This window comes from Dipteris shenzhenensis, chromosome 27 (assembly GCF_047967505.1).
Source record: "Dipteris shenzhenensis isolate YYH24624 ecotype China chromosome 27, Dip_SZ_1.0, whole genome shotgun sequence".
Classification (NCBI taxonomy): Eukaryota; Viridiplantae; Streptophyta; class Polypodiopsida; order Gleicheniales; family Dipteridaceae; genus Dipteris; species Dipteris shenzhenensis.
The window spans coordinates 37,108,763-37,124,113 of NC_141622.1; the positions used below are offsets into that span (position 1 = coordinate 37,108,763).

The following is a 15,351-nucleotide window of genomic DNA, read 5'->3' on the forward strand; positions in this document are numbered from 1 at the left end:
TGAACATAACTAATGTAGCACAACTGAATTTTCAATGGTGCTCTTTACTTATAATGCCTTTCATAAAAAGTATAGGAGGGCTTAGTGTGTGGAACGAACCTCTTCTGAACAAGGGTGCTTTATTTTTTTGCCTTTAGCCAATGCATTATTTTGGTGGGGCAAGTAAATTTAATGTGAATTTAATAACAATGGACACTATATTTAAAAACATGAACAACTTTCAAGGATTAACAAATGATCAGATGCGATAGTTACTCTTTGTGAATTTAAAATCTTTGCACATATGGGAACTGAGATTGCTTTTGGTTCAAGATCACTGCATTGAAAACTATGACAACTTCAAACGAGGTCCAAAAAAATAAAAAACGACAACTCATTCATCCTTTGAAGTTACGTCTTGAAAACAATAGAACACCTATCAAGCTTCAGAATGATAATCAATGATCTTCAATTATGCGATTCTCATTTAAAACAAGATGCATATCCCACCACTTTATGCTGGATGTAATCAAATGCTACTTGACTAACTTATACCTGACATCTGTACAATGAGTCAGAATCGACCTAATTTTGTGAGTAGTTAGCTGAAGTAGCTGCACGGATTTTATACCCCTTTTCATCATATATGTCCAAGGAATCACATGGATGTGGGTATGCATTTCCAATCACCCTTCCACGTACAAAAGAACATTGGAAGATATGTTTCTTCTTATTTGTCACTCCTACATCAAAATCTTGGAATTCTACGCTCTCCACAGGCACTTTAGCACTACCATATATCCGCACAGGTATCCTTATTTTTCTTCCATGTATGCCAGAAAAGGATATATTAGCCACCACAGGCAATGCTTTTGGATTGAATTTGCTGTCTGGATGATCCTCATAATCTGTTTTAATAACTATGCCCACTCTTACTGTATCCAGTGTTATATTTTTGAACAACACACCAGTTACATATCCACCTCGGCCTGGTGCTGTCTTTATCCTCACACCACGCTTGGAATGCCACACATGAAAGTTTTCAACAGTGACATTGCTTACACCACCCGACATTTCACTGCCAATCGATACCCCTGCACTGGAAAGTTTACAAGGCAGGCTTCCCAAAATGAGAATACGAACTAACTTTAAAAAAATAACTCCAGCTAAATAAGAGATCCACTGTTCGCATTAAGGTGGTAAAGTGATTACAAACAACTTGTGCATGCTCCCTGAAGGTGTTTGTGAAAAGAAGATTTTAAAAATGTCATATGTATCAATACAACACACACATAAGCATCCATTTGTACTGTGTTCCTCTCAAACGGCAAGAATGGAGGAAAGACTCTACTTGCTAAAGGGGAAGATTAAACAAAAATGTAGTCCACATTCTCCTCATCCAAGCAACGACTTCTGCAGAAGATATTATATTATATTTTGGTCCCTCCCAAATGGTTGCTGGTGCCTTCTAAGCCAAAAGACTTCACAAAATCTCTTGTCCCACTTTCTTATCCTGTCCATCTCTTCCCACTAAATGAAATAGATGCAGATGTGTAAGGAGGCAACACAATGTAAATCAAGTGAAAATTATTAGATGTAGAGAGGTTGGCGGCAGCACATGGTGAGAAACAGAAAGAGTTATTTAATCTCAGCAGGCCACAACTTGGATAGGCAATTCACAAGATTAAATTTTCATGTCCGTTAATACTTGCAGGAACTAACATCTATATAAATTTAAGAGTATTCCAAATTTATCCTGTAAAAGAAAAACAAACACAGCTTAGCCCAAACGATAACAAGGCCCTCTTCAATTCAAATATGTTTCTGCTTTGTTGGCAGAGTGCCCCTCGCCTGCCATGCTATAAGGATGCCCCTTATCTTGCAGACTTTTATCACCCCTGGGCAACTGAGGTTGCACTGTAGGCCGATTTGCCCATTCTGTGTATCTGCTGGCAATATCCAAGCCTCCTCTCCTGGTTGCAGCCTCAAAATCCAGGGCGGGTCTGCTAGTGAGATGCTGTACTTCCTTCACAATGCCCACCCAAGCCTATCCTGCTCATTATATAACAGACACTCCAGAGGACCGTGCCTGACCACTTCCTATAACAGCGCCTGAGAAACCAATCAAACGAGACCAACCAAAAAAGACCTCGTGGTGCCATAGACATTCTAGAAAATATGCCTGGACTCCTTTGAAAGTATCTGTAAAAATGAATAAGGACACCTCAAAGGTGTCCACCAGCCTACTGCATGTGAATACCAGTGGTGTAGCTGCAAAAGTCTGGTCAGTTGCCATCTGGTTTCTAGAGGCCAAGTTCACTCGGACTAGACCTTGCAAAAGCTCTAGAATGTTTCATGCTTTTGCTTTTGCTTTTGTATTTCCCATAGATCATATTTGGGTCTCCAATGGATGATAATATAATCTCTCTCTCTCTCTCAGGTAGTTCACTTGTTTCTCACAGGGGGGGGATCCGCCAACACAGATGACTCTCTCATGGGATACCCTGCCTTTGCCTTGCATATCACAGATTTCTGTCTCGCCACCACCTCCAGGAGCAGACCACGCCTCTCTCTTTTTTAGTATATCCATCCCCCGTCTTATGATGCACACCACGATACCACTCACGCACCCTATATTACTCACATACATCGATGACATACCGCTCCTAGAGGACAGAACCGTTACGTCACTCGATCTCTCCATGAAGCTTCCCTACTAACACACACGTGCGCACACCTCCCCCCCCCCCCCCCCGTTCCACTCAATCACCACCTCTTGGCTCAATACCTCTAATAGCTGGTACGATGATGAGTGTAAGGCTCCATGCCATCAACTCAAATTCGAGAATAACCATCACTCTCCAAGTAAGGAAAAGATGATACGTTCGTCAATAGGAGTTAATAAACATTTTGTTTAGTAAAAACTATAAGGACTTCTAGTGGAAGTTTCTTGAGTGGCGAACCCCATCTCCTCTCATAGACACCACAGCCACGTCTCCTCTCACGGATACCACTCTCTAGCACTCTTATGCATGCATGCTATATAATGTCCCTAACCAGCCAGCACCTAATTTGTCACACTCACCACGTCCTACATCTTGCATACTTTTCACATATGGTGATGTTTGCAAAGCTTCGGGGACTCGAAGCCGAGGGACAAGAGGGCCTCCAGACTGATCAAGGGACTCTATATCACATACTAGGTGTCATTGACGATTCTAGCGCACGAAGATAGAGGATTTATTGCTGCTTTGTAAATTTCCGCAAAGCTTTTGACACAATTTGGGAGCTCACCTCATCAACATTTGCAGCATCTAGGGTATGATTAGGATATAATTTGGATACTCATGGCAATTTATGAGAGTATCTCTGACAAGGTTCAAACAAGTGCAGGGTGGACAGTGGAGATTATGAGCACTATTGGCATCAAACAAGGTTGTCCGTTATTATCAACCTTATTTGGCCTCTCTATAGACGAGCTTCCCCAGGTGTAACCTATATAGAGGTCAAACATGTAACCTATCTATGGGAAACCAGTGCAAACTGCCTCTATGACCTATATAGGAGATTATGAGAACTATTGGCATCAAACAAGGTTGTCCTCATTATCATCAAGCTTGTTTGGCTCAAGACTTTCATTGGGACTCTAGGGGGGGCAACTGTTGACTCACCGCATCCTTGATCTAGATCCTCCTATATGCTGATGATGTGGTCTTACTTTCATCCTCAACAAAGGGCCTTCAACAACACTTAGATGCACTTTATATCTTTTGCAAGATAGATGACTTGAAGGTAAGCTTTGGTAAAACCAAGGTCATGATCTTTGATACATCCTGCACAGCCAAGTAGAAAGAGCATTTCGCACTACATGGATTACCGATGGAGATTGTTGCATCCTATACAACTCCGGGGTTCTTTTCTTTGGCCCAATTTAACAATCTCCTATACATACTTCGGGGTTCTTTTCTCTGGCCCAACTAAGTAGGGGATACGCCGCACTTGCTAGACTTGAGGCGACAATGGTTTCAGTCTCATTTCCAGGATCCCCGGACCATGTTTGTTCTCTTTGACTCCTTGGTCCGCCTAGTGGGTATATATGGCAGCCCTTGTTGGGAGCCACACCTATCAAAGACAAATTAGACTCGAGTGGAGAGGCTTCAATTTTGCTTGATTTTGCGGATGATTCATAGTAAGCCATCAGTCCCACATCACACAATCCTAGCTGACTTTGGAGCATCCCCACTACTGCTTGATGCAGCATTCTAGGCTATGACATACCTTTACCACATCAAGGATTATGGCTGTTACACCGCAGGCCGACGCAGGTTGCCATCATTGGCCTCCATGGAGGATGAGGACCATCAGAGGTGTTGGTATGCACGTATACATAGATGGTTTGAGAGTTTGGGGCTCCACATGGACATATTACCTCCCCTTTAGTATAGCATTGAGGCCCCCTGTTTCCCGCCAAGCTCCCTCTTAGGCTTGACCCCTTCGCCAACTTGCACAGGACCATCACAATGATGCCACACCACAGCTTCCATCCTCTCCATGGGCTCAGAGGTTTTATGTATTGGTGTTTCTATGATTACGGTTATCTTATATTCGTCTTGGGTGTTGATGCCCATTAGAGGCTCCACCCTTTCAGATCATTGTATCAGGTTCTTTCAATCTAATAGACCCTTCAGTCTTTCGAAGATCTTTGAATAAACTCTCTATGTCTCTCTCTCATTCACATTCATCCCAAGGAACCTAGTGCATTTAGAATCAATTAAGGCTGCCTTGGCCCACATTAGCAGCCACACAAGACCACTATAAGCAGCCTTTGCTAGCCAGCATCCCTAGGGCTTCTTAGACACCCAACCGACAGCCTACAAAAGGACCATGGCCAGCCGCCAGCCACACAAAGGGCCCACATGATACCAACACTTCAAGCGAACCCATATAGCCTTGCCTCTGACATCCCTTGCCCCCACTAGCTCCACAGTTTTCAACACAACACAACCAAAGAAAGTTGTAAAAGAATTACAGAATGGCAGAGCCAAGGATCACAAGTGCATTCCAGAAGAGCCCAAGATCTGTGAATGGGAAACACTCTGCACCAATCCTGGCCAAACTCTTCAATGAGGCCTTCTATAAAGGCTTTCCTACTGCTTGTACCAACAATATTACTATCCTGATTCACAATCAAGAGACCATACGGGCATGTGGAACTATTAAATCATCATGGTAGGTCAGCTAGTGGTCAAGGTCTATGAGCGGGCACTGGACACTAGAGATATACATAATGAGTAAGCTAAGTCGGCAGGCATGAGGGCAGCGATTCAGGCAGGCTTCAGACGGAATCATTCCACTTTGGACGATATCTTTACTCTCAAAACTTTCATCATGTGTCTAAACACCTGAAACAGAAAGTATACTCGGGGAGGCTTCAGATAGGACCATTCCACTTCAGAAGATATGTTTTCTCTCAAAGCTTTCATCAAGCAGGCCAAACTCCAAAACAGAAAGTAAACTCTGGCATTGCATACAATGTCCTCTTAGCAGTCATGGCCTTATATGAGAGAATCATTGGCAGGTTCAAACTACAACAGATATGTCGGAAGAGGTGAGTCGTACTATTGGTGTGAGGTGTCCTTCTCCCACCCTCTTCAAGCTCTGCTTCAAATTTACACATGGCCGAGCATTACTGTCCACATGACAGCCAAAAAGGGAGGGGGGTATCCCTGTCAGTGGGCCAGTCAATGTGAATAGTCAGAAAAGACCAATGCTGTTGTGATATTTTCAATGTGTGCAATATGATGTGGTGTAAATAATATTAAAAAGGGATCAGGCCCATGGTTGAGATGGCAAGCTTCACTTGTGCCAATCCTACCATATGGATAGCCACAAATGTGCATTGACTAGAGTGGGATAGGACAATATTATCCCAATATTGTAGAATTGGGAAAGTCGGATGAGGTGACAAGCATCTTTGTGCCAACCCTCCACTTGTCTTCATAGATGTCATGTGTGCATTTTTATTTTGGAAAGAGTCCATGCATATGAGTCACCCAATATTGACATAGGATATCAGGTGTTGATATTTGTGGAAATTAAGGCTACGGGTTGTCACTCCCAATTGAAGGTATTGAGCTTAGATGGTCACATGGTCACCTTTGAACATGTGGGAGGCCTCTCTATTGATGAGACATTGGCTATAAAAAGTGTGGTCTTTTTCTGGATGCCAAGTCACCTTTCTTCTCAGGTTTAAGCACATGAGCCTTAGGCCAAAGGCTCTGGACAAACTCGTCTACCTTTTGAGTTGCTCTAATCTCGGTCATTAGAGCACTCTCTAATACCGTGAAACTCATATTATGCATAATGCGTGACAACGCATCAGCAACTTTATTATCCTTCCCTCTTCGGTACCGAATCGTTAAGTTAAATTCCTGCATGAGTTCTACCCATCTCGCTTGGCAGCCTAGTAGTCAGGTTGTTTATAGAAATGTTTCAGAGTATCATGATCAACATCAACATAAAACTCTAACCCATATAAATAATGTATCCATGTTTTCAAAGCATGGACAACGGCATACAACTCTAATTCATGAGTTCGTCAATTTCGTTGAGAGGGAGAAAGCCTCTTGCTTTCAAAGGCTACCGGCCTTCCCTCTTGGAGGAGACTTGCTTCTACCGCAATGCCACTCGCATTGGTTTCTATGAAAAACGATTTCTGGGGATCAAGTATTTTTAACACCGGTCCTGAGACCACAAGTTGTTTTATGGTATTAAAACTTTCTTGTCGATTCTGTCCCCAATGAAAGATACTTTAGCTGAGCTCAGATCAGTCAATGGCAATACTATCTCGGAATACTCTTTGATATGCCTTCAATAAAATTGGACAAATCCCAAGAATGATCGCAAAGCGGTCAAACTTTGAGGGATAGGCCAAGTCAGTATAGTTGCCACTTTCTTTGGATCCATTTCCACCCCTTCAGGAGTAATAATGAATCCTAAATATTCAAGTATTACCATACACAGTACAATTTTCTTTTTATTTACATAGAGATTGGCTTTCCTCAAAGTACTGAACACTATTCTCAAGTGTTCGCGATGCTCAACAATACTTTTTCTGAAAACAAGAATGTCGTCAATAAAATGTACTACAAACTTCTTGATATATGGGCGTAGTAAATCGTTCATAAGCATGACGAATGTAGCCGGAGCATTGGTAAGTCCAAAAGACATTACAAAAAACTCATATGCCCAAACCTGCTTCTAAAAGCGGTTTTATGCACATCCTCGGCTCTAATACAGATCTGATGGTAGCCACACTTAAGATCTATCTTGCTGAAAATTATGGCCCCATGTAATGCATCTAGCAAATCATCGATCCGAGCCATCGGATACCTGTGCTTACCAGTGATATCATTCAATGCTTTGTAATCTGTACAGAGGCAAAAAGTATCATCTTTCTTTTTCTTCAATATCACTGGCAAAGCAAAAGGTAAGAAACTCGGATGAATCTGCCTAAGCTAGAGGTATTCTTCTAGTTGTCTTCCCACCTCCGCTTCTTTGGTAAAACTTAACCTATAGGGAGGTCTATTTACAGGTTCGGCCCCGAGGATTAGTTTAATCTTATGCTGAACATTATGCTCTGGAGGTAACCATAAGGCAACTTATCCCTAAAACAATCAGAGAACTCCTCTGCTATTTGATCAGTGAACTTGGCCATCTCCCCATCTTGGGTAACATCAGTGCTAGCCAATGGACTATCAATCGGCTTCCATTATGGAAACCAACGGTCCCTGAGATATATATCCTTTTCACCTTGTAAGACATACAACAAATCATTCATCTTGAACTGATAAATATGTTTTTTCCAATCTATGGATGGATTCTTTCTAGAATGCCAAGCCTTACCCAGGGCTATATCTGCGTGAGTGAGCTTTGTCAGTTCGAAATCAAGCTTCTCCGCATAGTCCTGAAGTCGAAGTTAAAATTGAGTAACCCTTTGGTTCCATACTTCAGTTGACCTTTCGTCTGCCATCCTGAATTGCATAGTCAAATGGGCGAGTCTTTAATTTCAGCCTCTTTACAAGTTGGGAGTTAATTACATTGTGCGTTGACGCTTAGTCAAACACAACACAATGACGTCATGATTGACTACTTGCCCCTTCATCTTAATTAACTCTGTATCGTTAAAGGTTGTATACCCTGTTTCTGCAGGCTTTGACAGGATATTATCAAGTGCACCGTTTACTAACTTAGCAACAGACACACATAACAAAGCAGGTACTGACCTCTGAGAAGATCCCGCTAGCTGAATCTGCATCTATTTTGCTCTGGGACTTCCCTCCATCTCCACGTCACATTCTAAGAGCACCATCTCAGCCATTCGACGATCCTTGTTTTGTGGACAATCTTTCCACTCATGAGACTGAAGGCATCCAAAACACAAGCCTTCTCTCCTCACTTTTTCTTTTTGCTCTAGGGCCAAAGAAGACTTCAACCAAGCTCAGGCTGCCATTGGTGTTACTTTTCTTTTCACTCCAATGGTGGTACTTGGTTTAGGAGTCTCAACTGTAGGCCATCATCTCCCGGTCATATTGATGCTCTCTGTGCCTTGGTATGTGCCATGTAGCTTTAGTTATTGGCACTTAGGTCACCTAGGTACTTAGTGTCTTATGACACCTAGTACTAGTGGTACCACTAAGACACTATCCTAGGGTTCTTCTTTATTTTGTACTTTGTACTTTCATTTGTTAGTAGTTGATGTGACGGCTTTCAGCGTTATGCTCCACGTTTATACCTCCTTCCGCTTCCTTGAGCCTACAATGGTATCAGAGCACGTTCATTGCTCTAGGCACTTGCTACCCTTACTTTGCCTCGACCCCTGCTGCTCTTCAAGCTCACGCCATACATCCCTGTACGTACTCCATTTGCAACAGCAGTCATCCATACAGACGTACAACGTACCTGCATCAACCGTACCACAAAAGCTCGTACAACCCTGCGTACATATCTGTTGCAAATCTGCATCCTTGCGTGGACGTGTCATACAGATTCGTGGCTCAGCGTTGGTCATCCATACACATGCTTCTGGGGTACATTCCGTATAATAGGTGCCGTACAACACGTTCACTCTTGCCCGTACGGATTTGTTGCCAAGGTACGATCTGCGTTCACGCTGCCCAGTGCCACACACAAAGGAACTGCTCATTGACGCTTCTGTTGCCACCTAGCATGAGTTTCAACCATCTTTGTGCAAGCATCGATGCCATCTCTGTGCAAGTCACCATACAACAGCGTGTTGACGATTTCTACATGAAACATGTCATACAAGTATTATCCTTGCTTGCAAATCGTCATACTATGCAATCAACATAGCAACAATCATCAAATTTGGGGCTTTGCAATCAACACAGCAGAATTGTAAAATTTTGGGGCTTTTGGAGTATTTGCCCTTCGTTGGTTCAATTTCATTCCAAATTTGGGGCTTTTGAGTGCTTTGACGTCCTATTGCCAATTTGCAGCAATTTTTGGAGCCTTTTCCTCAATTTGCCCTATTTTACTGCAATTTGCCCTTTAGAAATTGGGGCTTTTTACATTGAGCTTTAACTTTGCAAAGGACAAGGCCTTTGGCAGATTTGCAGGTACTTTTTCCCTCAATTTGAGTGAGAGAATCTGACATTTCCTATCCCTAGCAGTCAGATTGGTCTATTTTGGCAGTTTTGCAAGACATTGCAGTCAGATTGCAGGATATTCTCAGATTTGCAGGTTATTTTTCCACATTTGCTCAAATAGCAATGACATTTACCTGCTTTGATCTGAAATTGGCGGTTTTCGACAAAATTGACAAGAAATTGCAGGACATTTGGTCACATTTGCAGTTGAAAGCCTTGAGGCTATTTTTGCATCACTTAGTCAGTGCACTTTTACTTGTGCTTTTTACAATGGCTGCCAACAACAATGATTTGTTTGGTGTTCTTCGTGAAGATGATAAGTTGGATGGCACCAAATATCCTAGGTGGTCCTACCTTATGAAGCATATCCTAGTTGTGCAACAAACTTTTGGAATATTGTTTCAGGTATTGATTTGAGGCCAGCCAATGCTCAAGTGGCTGCCTCTACTGCTGGCACTCCTCCAGGGGGGAATCTTCCTAACTCTTCTTCCTCTAGTACTCCTGTCACTACTACTACTCAGGATCAGATCAGATGGGACTCCAGAGATGCAAATGCACACTCATGTATTGCCTTATCATGCAAGAGAATCATTATTCCACACATCCGGTCATGCAGGACAGCAAAGGATGCTTGGGATAAGCTAGCTTCTCTTTATCAAGTTCGCAATGAGGCACGGGTTGCATATTTAAGAAGACAATTGCAGGAACTCAGCATGCAAGAAAGTGACTCAATGGATACATATTCAACAAAGGTCAAGGACGTCATGGAGCAACTTGCAAATATTGATGAAGTGGTGCCGAATTCTCAGCTTGTTAGCACTACATTGAATGGACTGCCATACACATATCACCGGAGAGTGGGAATGGATTGTTACAAGGAACCAAGAGAAGAGCCTTCCTGTTTTTGGTTACAAGATCAGTAGCGCCAAAATGTTCCACATCAGCTGTAGACGTTGTGAAGACCTTCCAGGGCCCCTCATTGGGGAGAGTTATCAAGTTTCCATTGATTTGTAGAGGGTCTTCTGGCGGAGGCTTTGGAGATCCCGAAGAAATAGAAAGGTCACTCTATTTTTTTTATTTCTATTCATGGAGGGATTGCAGTGAACATGTGGAGGTCTAGATTTGGGACGGACCCCACTAATCCTAGGTGCTCGTCTGCTGATGAGTCGATTCATCATTGTCTATGGGACTACAGGCATGCGAGAGCCTTGGATGGGAATTGCCATGGTCCTCAGTACTTTTGCTCCTCCTCGTTTCTTCATGACCTGTGGATCAGTGACTTGGCTCTCCCTATCAAGACCTCAGATCTTCTATGAGTGGCAGGATGCGTCTTGGGCCATATCGATTCAACCTCACCTAGTCGCTTTCTGGAGGATATGCCTATCTCCCGCTATAGACCGGTACATGCTGATGGGGATACCGCTTGGGAGATACTGGCTAGCATCACTGCTTGGCAGATTTGGAGGGCCAGATGCACAGAGGCCTTAGACGGATCTTGGGTCCATCCCTCGCACACCCTGGCCAGCATTTGGGCTGACACCATTCACACACTGATGGCCAGTTGGGCGAGCATGCAGGGTTCTTCCCGGGCAGCCTCAGCCAGATTCCTTAGGGAATGGAGGGGTTCCCCCTTTTTCTTAGAGACTACAGCAGGGTTGAGGTGGCACTGTCAGCCTCAACCTTGGTTTCTTTCCAGCTCATTTTGAGTTTTCGATTTCCTTTAGGGGGGGTTTCCTCATGCACAACATGATGTATTTCCGCTTTGAGCTTGCTCACGCAGGTATTTTTCATACTTAATAGAAGTCTTTTTCATGGAATATATATATATATATATATATATATATATACACCGAGTGCTCTTTACCCCTTAGACCTCTAATCCAGATGGCATTTCTTAACCTTAGCCTTCACCTTCCACCAGAGGTTAATAGCCTCACCCTCTAAGGTCTCCCCTAACCTTAGGGCTAGCTGCTCAGCAACCGATGGTTAGCCAAGGATGTAACACAAATGCAGATATGCAGCATGCCTATGTGCAAGGCCAGATGTCTGCATGTCCAAACCAAATATGCCTCCAAAAACATTCCACCTTGTTTCTTCCTATGCACCAGATTTTAAACAGACCATCCAACCACTATACGTGCCAAAGGAGCAGCTATTATAACTGGCTAAATGTTGTGATTGTGCTGGTTACAAGAGAAAATAAGCTCTCAAACCTGCAAAGGAGACAGTTTGCAGGGAAAAATACTCGAGAAAAACAAAGGAAGTCGAGATGGGTGACTAGAGAGACGCAAATTGTGCACGGACACATACATGTTATATCTACAAAACACATTAACACTATACATCTGCTAAATGCTGATTGCAATTTTGTGTAAATCCTTCAAACCAGTACCATGTTTCCAGAATACTTCCTCAAATACTCCATCCAGACCACAGGCAAGGAATGAGAATTATACCTGACAGGAGAATGAGCTGTGATGTTTCGTATGACTATGTTGTTAGACGACTGCCCATAAGCAATACCATATTGATCCCATCCACTCTTGATAGCTATACAATCATCCCCGACACTGATGTAGCAGTTCTCGATCAAAACGTTTTGGCAAGAATCTGACAATAAAAGCAATGCTAAAAACTATGAAAATTGAGCATTCCAAATGAGTTGCATCCTATCACGAATTGCAGTGTCAAACTAGAAAACCCCAGCGAAGAAATAAGTTATATTTTCAAAGCATCATCATCTTTGTCGTGAGAAAAACAAAATGTTGGCGACACTGGAAGCAAACAACCTTGAAACCAGTATGTCCAGCAGTGTTATGGACATTACCTGGGTCAATCCCATCAGTGTTTGGAGAATCGACAGGACTTAAGATCGTTACACCTCGAATAGTAACATTGCTGCAATCATAGGGGTGAAGTGTCCAGAATGGAGAGTTTTTAAGGGTTATATCTGAGATTTCTATATGCCTGCAAAACATTAACTGGACCAAGCGACCTCTTGTATACTGGAGCTTTTTTGACTTGTGCTTGCGCCACCAAATCCTTCCTTGACCATCAATGGTACCATTGTGCCCTGCCACAAACAATATCCTCAGTCTATAAGCAGTGCACATTTGATCTTCAAATATAGATATGCCCTGCAACTGCAAGTTGTCTGTCAGACAGGCACACCAATGGCTATCAATGAAAGTGACTTTGCACTCCCAAGCAGGAAGTGCTTCAAGTTTTCACCTCTTTGGAAGAGCACAGACAATTAATAATGCAAAGAACAAGAAACAAGGAGAGGGGAGTTGCGTGAATAGGCATTCAGGTGTCTCCCTAGGAGCATGATGCACATAGTCTTCAATAAGTATTTAGTACATACATACATGTCCCTGATAGCTTCAATTTACTTCGGATATTTTACTCTTTGTAAATTTATAAATGACTTCAAGAATTTCTATGATGACAAAGCCACAGGTTCGCACAAAAGAGCTTGGAATAAAAAACCAGCAAGGAAAGCGCCAAGTGCATGCAGTTCCAAGGAGACCTACATAGCTTTAGACAAAAAAACAGAGAGAGACAAAAACACAGAAAAAGCGTCAGAACATGCGAAAAACGTACTGAATATCTCACCTGTAATAACAACATCCTCGAGATGCTGTCCATGGAGAAGGCTCCCATACCGAGGACCTGGGTATTCTCTACCTCGCCCATAGGATGGCAATGGAGGCATCAATGGCCAGTAGGACTCGTCCTGCGCAACACATTTCTACTTTAAACAAAAGAAGGCTTTTGAACACTCTCCCTTAGTACACATGTAAAGTATTCAGCAATAACATCAAAGAACACCTCTCAGAAATTATATGACGCACCTGAACCCCCAGAATCACGGAGCCTTCAGCAAGGAACAAAGTCATGTAGCTGGTAAGATTAAAAGGGGCAGTAAGCCACACTCCAGCTGGTACATTCAGCTGGCCACCTCCATCTTCTGCTAATCCTGCGATCGCAGCTACAGCCCTCTCGAATGCTTGCGTGTTTAAGGTCTTTCCATCACCCACAGCTCCAAATTCAGTCAGATTAAACACATGTGGACGAAGTATAGGAATGCGTCTCAATTCACGAGGAGAACCGAGAGGAAGAAGCAGATTTCTCTGCCAAAGAGCGACGGAGATGAAAGCAAAGAGCCAAACTGCGAAGAAGGCGCTGCGGTGCGATGAGTACATGCTTGAAACCCATTTTCTAATTTCAGATTTCTGATGACTTAACCGTGCCATCAGTGGGTCGTTACGCATTCCTCTTTGTTATTCGAGTATGGCACAAACTAATATCATTGTGCCAACACTGGATACACGACAGGATGTTGTTGGATACACGACAGGATGAAAACACTTATGTTAAGCCATCGCAATGGTGATCGTGAGACAGAAAAAAAGCTAGCAACTCGAAGTGAAATACACCGTGCCCACTGCTGTTTGATCTTTCCAAAACTGGCCACCGGGAACGCTCCAACCATCCGATCAATGCAGAGCACACCGGTTATAAACAGCCAGTTTTCTTCATGAGCTCCACGTGCCCATTACTGCCTTGGCATTGAGATCCTTTGAGAACACAAGCTTCGACCTTTGAGCTGGCCATTAGGCATCGGTTCACTCAAAAGCTGCTCTAATGCTTCATTGCCTACATCTCGCTTCGGCAACTGAGCTTAGCTGTGTTGCATCTTGCTTTTCTTCGTAATGTTGCCATCATCTCCTGCTGACATTTTGCATAAGGGTTGTTGCTGAATCGAGGAAGAAGCTCTGGTTGTTGACATTTTCCATCGCCGTGTATTGAACGTCTCCTCGGGACCTAGCCCACAAACTGTGAAAAGCTTCAACAATTAGAGTGATTCGCAAGGAAGTGTCAGCATACGCATCGTCTCTCGTGACATATCTCGTGGATAACGAACACATGCACAGATAGATTGTCTGTGCTCAAAAGATTTATAACTTCCCCTATTCAAATTTGACACCTTCTCTTTCATTTGTTGTTGTGCTACGCAAAACCATTGTATTCCATGGAAGAAGTGCCCACATGTCTTCTACATGAGCTCCACTCGCATTGCAGGAAGGCAATGTAGAGGTGAAATAATTTCTAGTTGCCCATATCGAAATTCTACGTGATGAAAAGTTAGCTCTTAAAGGTGAGCAACGCCAAGAAGAAAATTGTCAGGTTGCTTCACGAGAGGGTAGTAGCTCTCTTTGGAGTGGACCTCAAAGCTAGGCAATGAGGACTCTTTTAAAAAATACAAATGTTAGCTGCAAGTAAGCTATTCGGATTCTAGAGGGTGCTAATTTGGCAATTGCTCGAAAGAAATCAATGACTCAAACCTACCAAGACACCTTGTGGTTGCATACACCCTCTTAGTGTCTCCTTTACAAAAAAAAAGCATTCACACCATCTTGTTAAATCTATGTGGTTTGCGTACATGCTCCTTTCTATATAGCACATATTGTGGTGGGCTTCCTCCCATAAGCATTCTCATCTAACATTTTTAGCCACCTCTTAAGAAGGGAAAATGCATCCACGTTGCCATGGTTAACTCCACATGGTCCCAACCTTAGGATTGGAGGATGGAAGAATTGTGCAAAATAATACAACAACCATGGGATATAGTAGAAAATTGAATCAACAATTGTGATCATCTAATGGAGATGAAATTGCCTACTAGAAGTATCATGATAAC

General features: G+C 42.9%; 1 protein-coding gene across 1 annotated transcript; it reads right to left on the reverse strand.

The window, feature by feature from the left end:
* Nucleotides 1–454: 454 nt before the first annotated feature.
* On the reverse strand, nt 455–14,812 carry LOC147884246 (putative polygalacturonase). The gene is made up of 5 exons (XM_087398426.1): nt 13,502–14,812; nt 13,263–13,383; nt 12,475–12,720; nt 12,104–12,257; nt 455–1,078 (listed from the first exon to the last, which is right to left on the reverse strand). The coding sequence occupies exons 1-5, from the start codon at nt 13,919–13,921 to the stop codon at nt 565–567; spliced, it is 1,455 nt and encodes a 484-aa protein (XP_087254552.1). The 5' UTR covers nt 13,922–14,812; the 3' UTR covers nt 455–564.
* Between the last annotated feature and the right edge of the window lie 539 nt (nt 14,813–15,351).